General features: G+C 44.9%; 1 protein-coding gene across 1 annotated transcript in view; it reads left to right on the forward strand.

Annotated features, from left to right (window-relative positions):
- Positions 1-12,281, forward strand: part of LOC116435128 (interleukin-1 receptor accessory protein-like 1-B) — a 227,531-nt gene that overhangs the window by 138,060 nt on the left and 77,190 nt on the right. Inside the window, exon 2 of the mRNA XM_031994364.2 lies at positions 5,389-5,570. Within this exon, the coding sequence (XP_031850224.1) occupies positions 5,389-5,570 (182 nt within the window). The remainder of the gene's footprint in view (positions 1-5,388; positions 5,571-12,281) is intronic.

Consider the following 12,281-nt stretch of genomic DNA (forward strand, 5'->3'; position numbering starts at 1 on the left):
AGGCGTACGGAATACGGCAAGAAGATTTAATGAAAAGGGCGATCGCCGAGAGTCCTCTGTGTTTCGAGGGAAAATATTGGGAGAGCAGCGTGCGCCTGTGCCCGTCGACGGCTGATTTCTCAGCAAACAGAGCAAGTTAAACGACGAAATCACCGTGGAGCAATCGGAATCGATGGGCGCAAGGAGGAGCGGCTTCTTCTTCAAACAAACGCTCGATTCGTATTTTCGACGAGACACGAGAATTGAATAATTAACCCTGGCCCTCTGACCGCACCGATCGTTTCATTATTAAAATCCCGAGCGAGAAGAACAAAATCCGTGGATGAACGGCAGGATCGCTTGAAAATTTCAGAAACCTGTTTTCCGAGATCACGAGCTGGATACATTTGTTTATCATTTATTCGCGTGCTTCCGTTGACTGTTTCCCATATCGTGGTTCCGAGAATTTGTAACGTTTACAGTATACGTGGTGAGCTTGATAATTATTTAACCGGTTAACTGTGTTTGACGAGTATACGCATCATGGTAAAGCTTGACATGATTCTAGAGACTAATTCTTTCATGAATTCTTTATTTTTTCACGTAAACATGTAATTCTTCTTTATTTCGCTTTGATCTTTCCTTAAAATGTACTCTACGCGCATTCGCCCTGCGTTCGATGAGTACACACACCATTTTTTTATTTTATTGCGCGCAGAACGAGAGGTTTTTCCAAGGAAATTTCACGGTTAACTGGTTGAGAAACTTCGATGAAAGTCAAACGAACCTCGTGTTTCTATTGCTTGTTAACCTACCTAAAAGTGCCAGTTCATTTATTTCCCTCGCAATTATTTATTTTCATTTCCGTCATTGCCAGCTTGAAAATCAGAAAACGAAACGTTCGCATGCTTCAGAATTTCTTTGCGTAACAACAGAGAAGCGTAATTCTGTTTCTGAATTGAAACGAAAGAACCGCCATCGCGCTTGGCACTTTTCGACCGGGTTTCACAGAAAATGTTGTGCACATGCCTCATTTTCGGGGAAAGTGCACAGTTGTTGGATTTCTTACAATTTTCTTAAACAATTAAAATATACAAGTGAAATCGGCGTTTCTGTCAATGTTATTTAAAGCGTATTAACTCAAGTATTCGTTGATTTCAATAAATCTTAAAGTATTATGAAACAAATTAAAGATATATGGGTTGAAAGTCAAACTTACTAAAAACTGGGGTGCACTTACCCACTCCACCTTATACAAAATCTTCGGTGGATGAAGCGAAATTACGTATCAATCGAAAAGAACAATAGAGAAAGGAACTACGCGCAGATCGCTTGCTGTTTGAGTAATGAAATCATTCGTTCGCGACTTAGTCCTTCGAGGATGGAAATTTCATCCCGCCGAAATGACATTCGTCCGTGAAGGGTTGAAGTTAGAAGTAAAAGTAAGAATTTGACTTTGGATTATAATCGCGATCACGATTATAATTCTGTTACTAAATTTTACCAGTATCTGTTCAAATGGAGATATCGCTTTTACATTCTCGTATTATTTTAATTGTAACTTGATGTTCCAATTCTTGATGTCTCGCGAATCGCAGGCAATCTCCCGCATCCCGCAATTTCCAGTTCCATCCCCCCGGATCTGTCCTTGGACTTGCACGCGAGTCGCGGGGCAGCGAGGTGGTCACCGGAAAAATGACAATAACCGTCGGTTATGCAAGAAGAGAGGCCGCGGTCGATCGAAGAAGGACAGAGCGAATCGATTCGCGTTGGCAGCGGTGCCGATGAACTTTCCTAGAAGCCGGCGGACACGGCGACAGGACGCAACGGCGCTATTGCGGAACACGACAGCCGGCCGGGCTCGTGGAAATGTCGCACGTGGCGATACCGCGCGTTGCGCCGCTTTTCCCCCGGTAATCGGTTCCGCGAACAGAAAAAGTGGAAGCCTGTCGGACGCGAAATCGATCCGAGCCGGCTGCGTAATCGACGTGTCCTATCCGCCGTTTCTCGCCCCGCAATTTCCCCGGCGGGTAACCGGTTCGTCTGTCGCGACCCCAGAACAGTGGATCTCGCAGCGCGGCAACCCGCCTCTGACAGTGGCCCAAAGCTCATTCCGATAGACCAATCCGGACAAGAGTGAACGAAACACCGGTGCTCTCTGGGTCTAGCTGTTTCGATGTTCCGAGGGTTCGCTGTCGCTTTTTGTTCCCGTGAAACGATAACGGTCGATGGTATTCTTTTAGCGTTAACCAGATAATTGTATGATAACGATGATGGCGATGAATTTGTATAATAGTTGTTCATTGCAGATTTTAGGGATGTTTGTAGTCGAGAATCTTGTTTCATATGGGATCTTTAATTTCTAGATTTAATGATTGGATTTACTGCTTGCTATCATAGAAGTTAGGTTGATGGCGATGAATTTGTATAATAGTTCTTCATTGCAGATTTTAGGGCTGTTTGTAGTCAAGAATCTTGTTTCATATGGGAGGATCTTTAATTTCTAGATTTAATGATTGGATTTACTGCTTGCTATCATAGAAGTTAGGTTGATGGCGATGAATTTGTATAATGGTTCTTCATTGCAGATTTTAGGGATGTTTGTAGTCAAGAATCTTGTTTCATATGGGATCTTCAATTTCTAGATTTAATGATTGGATTTACTGCTTGCTATCATAGAGGTTAGGTTGATGATGGCGATGAATTTGTATAATGGTTCTTCATTGCAGATTTTAGGGATGTTTGTAGTCAAGAATCTTGTTTCATATGGGATCTTTAATTTCTAGATTTAACGATTGGATTTACTTGCTATCATAGAAGTTTTTACTGGTTTCTCGAATGTTTTTCAGTGATCAGCTTAAAAGTAGCGGAAAGTATTACAGAAAAGTATAAGAGGACAATAGAAAATACGCTAAAGACTCTAAAGTACCTTGAATATTCCAGTTACTGGCAAAGGACATGAATGGCTCCTCCGTCGTTCGCTAAGAGGAAAAAGTGTCTTTATCCGCAAAGGAATCAAAGACGAAAAGATCCTCTTAACAAGGTACCACCTACACGCAATCCCGTATCAGTAAATACACGTAGAATCATCATAGCTTTGAGACGAGACGCTCGTTCCCTTCCGTCAGGCGAAAGAGGATTCCTAGAGAGCCTCCCGTTCCTCCTATAATCCGTTCCGCGTAATATATATACGCACGCGTGCGTATCCGCGCGGGAGGAAGCTCGCGAGCGCAGGTTAACGTCGTCGAACGCAAATAAAGGCTTCTCGGAAGACAGGTGAACGAGCCGGGTGGCGAACGGCCGCCTTTGTCCTCGCCGGGAACAAGGGAGAGGCTCGAGGAGGAGGGTCCTCCGCGGCCGAAGAGTCCGCTTCTTGATCGTCGTCGAGCGGAGAACGCTTCCGGGGGAGGAACAACGAGGCGAAGTTAGAGGAGCGTTCTTAGGTGGACGGAAACGTGTCATTTGTTTAGCGCAAGAACCACCGGATTTCTGAATCCCCTCGCGATCATTGAAATTGACGCTTCTCTGAGAAATTGCTGAAGCAATCGATATAGCGCCAAAACTACCGAGCAGAGTGACTTCCTTTTTATAAAAATTAGAACAGTTTCTTGAGATTCGAAGTCTAAATACACGGATTTCATTGAAAATCTTTCGCAAAAACGCCTTCGTAATAGAAATAGCAAAATAAAGATTCTGAATCGTATCATTTGTTTAGCGCAAGAACCACCGGATTTCTGAATCCCCTCGCGATCATTGAGATTGACGCTTCTCTGAGAAATTGCTAAAGCAATTGATTTAGCGCCAAAACCACCGAGCAAACAGAGTGACTTCCTTTTTATAAAAATTAGAATAGTTTCTTGAGATTCGAAGTCTAAATACACGGATTTCTTTGAAAACCTTTCGCAAAAACGCCTTCGTAATAGAAATAGCAAAATGAAGATTCCGAATCATTAGTCAATCGAAATTATAAATACTCTCAGGGTTTCCATAGAGAAATTTCGAAAAGTCGACTCGATCGCTCAATAATTCTACTGTCAATCGCGATGTTAACGCGTCACGTGCCGGCCGTTATCGAACAGTTTATCGAAGTCTATTAAAACGCCCATCAATCCTGGGATAATCGATTAATCGATGGCTAATAATCAGTTAACGTCGAACTTCGTTGCCGTAGGATGTCTCAATAAATCTTTCGACAGCAACGGTAATTACAACTCGGCGCTCCGGCGTTGTTAATCCCGTGTCTTTGGGTCTATTATTCAAAGAAAATCGGTAAGCCGTATTTTAGTGTAAGATAACCGCCGATCGATCTATTAATAGTCGTCCAGTATGTAAGGTGTTAAGTTTGCGGAGGCGACGAGCCGCGGCCACGTTGCTCAGGCTTCGACGAGCCCGTCTCGCGACGCCCTCGAAAACCAATCGAGCGTGAACCGCGCGGAATTAACGGCTCGAAAACACTTGGCTCGCCGGCGGAGATGTTCGCCGAGCCTAGGCGCAACAACAGGCTGCCGGGAAAAATGGGGCGAACGGCGGACTGGTTGCTATTCCACTCGGGGCTTCCCGCGAATCCTGGCAACCATCGGCGTTAGGATTATATGCAACGCGAATCGAGTTCCGGGGATGCGGAGTGTGTGACTCTGTTATCCGGATGTGTGCGGAAATTTGCGTTTGTATAGGCGAACCCGGAGCCGCTGAAGTATAATGCAGCTTCTGTTTCCACGGTTCGAGCTTCTGTTGGTTGAAGATAAGAGGGGAACGAGTGGATGCGTCGATGGATGTATCGCGGATCCTGGGAGTTCGCGCAAATTTCTATTATAATCTGCCGAGATCGGATTATTATGAACTTTATTCTCCTGATATTTTATGCATCCCTGGTAGGGTGAGAGTATAAATATCGATTGCAGCGCAATTAACGCTAAAACTACCGAACGAGTCAATCCATTCCAGTATCTTTAGATTGATTTAAACGACAATTTTTGATTATATTAGTAAAAAGAATAGACATGTTTCCTATCATAGCTAATTTCTTTCGAAACAGATTTTAAATGACCACTTAAGACAATGTACAATTATCGAAAAGTGTAGACACTTTCATTTACACTTAAAATTAATATTAACACTAAAACTAGTCGAATAGGCTCATTTTAGAACGTTTAGTTTGCAAGTGCGTAAATTCTGACAAAGCTTCTGCGAAGGAATGCAGAATAAATTTGTGTATTTACAGATACAATAAACCCATCGAATCTCGAGGAATATATTCTAATTTTGGTTGAAACTTAGGAAGTCACTCCGATTGCTCGGTAGTTTTAGCGTTGAGTTGCAGACGGAACGTCGAATGTTCTCTTGGAATTGAATTTTTTGAGGATCAACGTCGAGGCTCTGCTTCTAACAGGTAACTCGCTATTGTTCCAGGTACAAGGACAACAGAGCTTATCCTTGGCCAGGCGGCGAGAGCCACTTCATCCTGTACCCGGAGAGCGCGAACCAGACGATTTACACGCAGAAGGTGAGGGCCTCGGATGCCGGCAGGTATTCCTGTCGGGCCAGGAACGACACCACCATCCTCGAAGGAGACATCACTCTCGCGGTTCTCGGTGAGTTCCCTCCTATATTCGCCGTCCGTGCGATCGGGCGAACACGGTTCGCGTTTCCGGGAAATTCTGGTTTATGCCCCGGTCTTGATCGAAAGCGCATACCTCGTGGCATTCGCGATAAAGATTTTTATTCTCTCGAAGCTACAACTGCGAGACATTGAAACCTAGGAATTACGGAATAGCATTAAATCTGCTCTTATTGTCACGGTGGAGACGTCGAAAAAGAAATTCCTGAAACTCTTGACAAACGTTCAAACGACATTTGCATTCCTTAAACTCCCTCACTGTCAAAGATTAACCCTTTGCGCTCGAAGGTTTTTCACTAGAAACATTCAACGCAATCAGAGACATTTTTTGAAATCAATTAATGAGAAATACAGAGTCGAGAAACGAAGCTCATTTCAATGTTTCATATATCGACGCGTTGTGCAGAGCTTAACCCTTTGCACTCCAGAGGCGTCTCTAAGTCAAATGACTTACACAAGAAAACTGTAAACGATATTTAATATTAAACTTTATATAATGCATCGATGCACGTAATATTGAGAGAAGTTCTTCCTCAATGCATTTCTTAATTCAATCTGAGAAAATGTCATCTGCATCTCATTAGAAAATATTGAATATTTCCGGTGAAAAACTTCTGGAGTGCAAAGGGTTGCATATCGAATCCCACGATTTTGCTGCATCGAACTAAATAACTGCGGTTCACCTCTCGAGTGCGAAGATTTAAAAACTACCATTCGAATTCAACCGAAGTCTCTCCATCGAAACGAACGGCCGACGTTCATTAAATTCTTCGCCGGAGCATTCCTTGAAACATTCAAGAGAACGGCGCACAAAAATCGCGGAACATTTGCGTAAGAACAATTCCTGCAAAGAATTCTGGCACCGTGACGCGTCCGCGAAAAATCCGGGAGGCAGCAGCGAACGAGCGAGCGAGCGTAAAGATGAATTTCCGTTGCAGCGGAGCGACCCTTGAATGTTCTAAAAGTGTCTGATTTTTGAAACGTAACTGGACCGCGAACGTTTCCGCGGATCCTCCGCTTTTCAGAGGCCATTTCCGCGGGCCTGGCCGTCAAAGGGAAATTTATCTGGTAACGGGCGAGGCTCGCGAGCCCGAAAAAAGGCTATTCCGCGAGGGGAAGAATAATGCCCCGCGCGGCGGATGAAGTCGGCCCCCGGAAGCCGATGGAAATTGCGGGGAAACGAGGCTGTCGCGGCCGCGACAGAGACGGATGCCTGTAACGAGGGGCGAAAAGACGCGCGAGAGGGTGATAAACGGGCCTCGGATAGGAATCGGCGGGGATGAAAAACGCGGCGGGCAAAACTAGACCGCCGCGAGCGGTTTCGAGAGCCGTGCTCGCTAGAGAAACCTTTCTCGCGGCTGGGAACGTTGTTTCTGGTTTTTCGCTCCGGATTTTCAACGTTGGTTCGCTCGTTTGAAATTTGAGGGGTTGTTCTGTTAATACTTTGTACTCGAGGGGTGACTCTCAGTCACCACTTGATTTGATTTGCGAAATTATAAAGTCTTGTGTATAATATTAAGCTTTGCATGATGCTTCAATATGTGGATATTGAGATAAAATAACTTTCCTTCTTAATTTATGTATGTTCTCTCGTTAATTAGTTTCGAAGAACATCGTCTGTATCTCATCGGAGAATATTGAATATTTTTAGCGAAGGAATTAATGTTTAACTGAGAATAATTCTTGATGAGGATGAAATGAATGAAATATTTGTATCGCGGATATATGAATTAGTTTCAACGATGTCATAATACATGTAAAGATCGCTAAGTGTATTGTTAATATAAAATTAGCGATGAATTAATTTCTCTTAAATTGAATTAATTGTTGCATCTTTTAGTTTTAACGATGTCATAATACATGTAAGGAGATTTATTTCGATATTTTATGCATTGATGTTACATTTGGGTTGCTGGGACATTTGGGAAAGAATGAGAGAAGTCATAAATATAAGATTGTAGTAATTATTGTTGTTCAAAATACTCTACCTCCATATCGACATATTTTCCATTATGTCGGGTTTGCAGTTTGTAGAAATGCGAAGCTTTACGAAAATGACAGAGTGAGTGACAGTGGATTCCCGAAACTTTCGCAGCGATTCATGTATGAAGATTAATATTATATACGACTTTCTGAATTTTATCTATCGAATCGAGTGGAGACTGAGAGTTAGCTCGGCAGTGCTAATCTCCAATTCCAGATTCTTCGTCAACGATTACTTTTTATCGACCATTACGCTGGAAGCTACGCGGTACATTAAAATACGAGGACTCGCGTGTGGCAGTCGTAACGTTACACATTCCACGCGAGCAGTCCCACGATCCACCTGCGCGTCACGCATAAATCTCACACTTCATCGATGCTTCCCGCTCGATTGTTCACGGCGTAAAGTAAACGTCTTCATCGACAGAAGCATCGAATCCGTCATCGGAGCTACACAGTGCCTCGAATTACAGCGCCCCCGAACTCCATAAATCTGGAAATAACTCTCAAGAACAGTAATCCAGCGCAGCATTTTGCTCGAGTAATTTACTAGAATCCACGAACGGTCCCTATAATTTCCGTAACGTCCATCATTCATTCAGATAATAGGAACTCAGGGACGGTTCACTGAATCTCGCGTAAAAATAAAGTTCCGATAAACGGAGTTCGAATAAACGACGTCCGGAGCTGCGGCGCTTGAATAAATGGACTCCCGATAGAGGTTCAAGCTTCAATAGAGTTCGGATAAATGTAGTTCAAATAAATAGCCCCCGGATGAATGGACCGCGAGGCGGATAGGGTTCAAATAAATGGAGTTCCGCTGTGCACACAAACATGCTCCATCGGTCAGCCGGCGAGACCGTGGCAGCTTCGTCGAACGAAAACTCCGGTTCGCGCGCCGCGGCGAGGAAAGGAGCGGCGAGTCGTCGTCGCCGGTCGCAAACTGGGACGAGCGTGAGAGGGTAATTAGTCGTCGCGCGGCAGGAGGCACGCGAGATACCGTGAAACGGCAGAAATTCGTTCGAGGAACGGTGCTAATCGTGTTTCCCCGAACGCCGCGCGGCGCGACGGCCGCAAGCCGGCCCCGGTTATCTCTCCGGACGCGTCCGATAACCATTGCGCCCGTTCGTTCGTCTGGCCGTCCGTCCGAGCCTGGTCCGGCTGGGCGCCTCCGCAGTCTTTCTTTATCGAGCAATTGCTCTCGCCGCCCCCGCCCCGGGACGATTTAATTTCCAGGAAAAAGAATCGATTCGCGCGCGGCGGCGGCTCCTGGAAGCGACGCGACGCGACGCGACGCCTACGCGGGACGGCTGTCGTCGCGTTATCGAACCAATACGACCGGTCGGTTCGCGGCAGGGATTATAGCGATTACGACAGAAATTGTTCGAAGCGATAGCGTGTACGATTGCCGTGGGTGTATTGGTACTGAACTGTGTCCGTTTTGGCTTGAATTCTTTCGAATTGATATTGTTTCTTATCGCTGTTGCTCTAAGTGTTTTTCGGGTTTGTATGGGTTTAATGGTTCGTAAGTGTTATTCTGATGGAGCGATTGATTTGATCGGTTGATTTGGGGTTGAGGTTGAAGGGGATTAGGCGTTGAAAATTGGGAATGATGCGATTGATGCGATAGGCGCGGTGACTACATTGAATTTCAAGTTTTTGCCTGGATGTAAGAGATGATCGTTTCGCTTCTATTGTGACGAAGGAATGGCGGGGATGGTTTTTTGCCTGATTTAGCAGCTGATCGCTGATTCAGTGAACGACCGTGTTAATAATAGGTTTCTCGGTAATAGCGTAGAACGATGGGTGTCCGTTGAATTCCTTGTTGACAAGGAATGTTTTAAAGATTGATGAAGTCCCGCGTGTTAATCCTGGCGAAAGCGACAGGTCTATAACGGGCGGAGCAGTGATCAGAGGAACGATCGATGCGGGAACGAGGCTGCTGTTAATCGAATTAAACATAGATACGGGTGTTGAAATTATATAACTAATTGGAGGAAAGTGGATCGCGCTGGATCGAAGTTAATCGGGTAAAACAGCCGAGGGATAGACTGAGCCCGTTCTATCCGACAGAAGCGAATTTTTGTCGCGGATTCCTCGGGTAGAAATCGGATCCTTGTTACGCAACCTTCGGAAGGTTAATCTGCTTTCTCGGCGTCCTCCGCTTATCGCGGATGAAAGTTATCAAGGAAAGTAATTGCACGGGGCGAACGTTAAACGGGTGAAAATGTTGAGCGTGTTTGAAGTTACGGACGCGTTTACAGCGAACGGACCGAGGGGGCCACGGTGTAAACGATGCCGCACTTCAACGGGAGCGAATATTGCATCGTAAAAAAGTCGAGCCGCTCTCTTAAGGTACAGCGACTCTCAAAAATCTGCAATAGCGTTTTCGAGATGAGATATAACGTCCGCGTGAAACCCTCGTAAATACTCGTGATTTATTTGTCTAACACCGAAAATACTCCGCAAGACAACGTTCCGGTGACCTCGTGAAACCGAATGATCATTAAACTAATTAAAACTGTGTACATCGTTGTTACAAAGAAGAAATAAATGCTATTCGTTTTGACTCGAGATTTGCTTTAAACATGGTTTACCAAATTTATAACTTAACACAGTTCATACTTAATACCAACTTATCGAAGGAAATAATACCTATCAATATTTACTAAAATTGTTGAACTTCATATTTTCCAAATCGAAATCTCCATTGGAAGTCTGGCGAGATCTTTGTTTCGTCTATATAAAGCTGTGGATCGAAACTTCCTTTTTCTTCTCTTTCGAAATCTGTATCATTCAATTGCTGTAAAGTCGATGCAGTTTTGAAGCGTGCTGTAGATAAGTGAACCGTCAATGTCCGTATTCCGCCGACTCCTCGGCGAAACCGATCAGGAAGTTTACGAGAAACAAGAACGAAAGTCAAGATGAGCATCCTGAATCTTGGCGAGTACGGACGTCTCGTAAATCGAACGACGATAGGGGACGACGATCGGAAGTTAACCCTGTGACGGACTTTCTTCGGCGGGTACCTTGTCCGCGAACCGAATGTCCAGTTTCGAAGACGATCAGTTAGCGAGCCAGTTTGGTTATCGGTTACACAGAGTTCGGTGGAACGTAATCCGATCGCACATTTCTGACGACCGGACTGCTGCAGTTCCTGCAAATTTACATTCTCGCGGACAAATTCGCTGAGACTGAAGTTAAACACAGTTCAGTTCATTTCCCTTTGGCAATGATTCATATACTAGTATCATGTATGTACATACATGTATTCGATAAATTTACTACATTTTGTGTTGCTTCATAGTTCGATTAGATGTTACAAAGCAAAGGGTATGGATACTAGTTTAATTACTGCGAACATAGGAAGAATAAGAAGTAACAAGCAAATCAAAAATCGTTGCAACACAATTCAAAATCGATTCATTACTCACAGTGCTTAAACTTAAACTCTCCATAAAGCGACACAAAATTCGATAAACTCAAATCCAAGCATTACTCGCCTCGCGCCGATCGAAACTTCAAAATCCTCCCGCGCTCAAAGATTCGCGGTACTCCCTAAATAAAACCACCCGCAAAGAACTACAATTCGATCGTTTAATCTCCACAATAAACTCAGCCCGAAACTCGCCGAAAGCAAAGCGCCCGGTCAAAGTCTAATCAACAGGAAACTCTCGGTCCGAGAGGGGAAACCGGTATACCCGCGCGGCGGCAGAAAAAACCGGCGCTAAAAGGATCGCCGAGCGATTCGCGTGATAGCTCGAGCTCGGAGTTGAAACTTTGTTCGAACAGCTAGAAACGCTTGCGTCGGGGGGAGGTGAAATCGCGCGAGAAAGGAGGAAACCCCGTCCGAAGCCGCGGTTAAAGGGTAGTCGGGCATGAAAGGTTTCCCATTCGAATCGGCCGGCTTTCATCGGCCCGCGAGGAGCTCAAAGCGCGACAAACAGTGAACGCAGCGAGCCAGCCAGCCTCCACCGCGGAAAGAGAAAGCCGAGGAAACGAAATTAATTTCCGAGCGAGTAACCCCTTGCAAACTCGACCCGCATAAATATGCATACACATTTAAGGGTGGCGGGAGAGAGAGAGAGAGAGAGTGAGGGGAGTCGAGGAGGGGGGATGGAACGCGGCGGCCGCCTCCGCGGGAGAATTATGAGCCAATGCCTCAGGGCTAAGTGCACCGAGTGGTTGTGCGCCACATACATTAAGTAAATGCGTATGATCTCGCGGCGGGAGGAGGCTCCGATGATGCTACCGGTAATGCAATTAGCCGGCGCGCCGGCCGCTCTATCTCTCGTGGCTATTTCTGCTCGGGGAACTATACACAAGGCTCCTCTCGAACTTCTCTCGAACCGAAAAAATTCACCGTTTCGGTGTGAATAACCCTTTGGTATAGGGTGAGCCGGTGAGATATGGTTCACCTTTTTCTTCGAAGTGTTACGATGAATGTTATTTATAGTTGATAGGAAGATATATTTGTGGAGGTTAACCCTTTGTCCGAAGTGCTCTTGGCTTCTCACTTTGAGGTTCACGTCGACGTTAGTTCATTCAATTGCAGCTTAATATGACGCTCTATTCATTTATTCAATATTTGGGAGTCATTGAAATGTTACCTTGAAATGGTACAATTGTACTGCAAATGAATGTAGAAAAAATTGTTCACCCTTAGCACTCCACATAGTTTTGTGATACGTCAGCAACTCCT

This window comes from Nomia melanderi, chromosome 4 (assembly GCF_051020985.1).
Source record: "Nomia melanderi isolate GNS246 chromosome 4, iyNomMela1, whole genome shotgun sequence".
NCBI lineage: Eukaryota > Metazoa > Arthropoda > Insecta > Hymenoptera > Halictidae > Nomia > Nomia melanderi.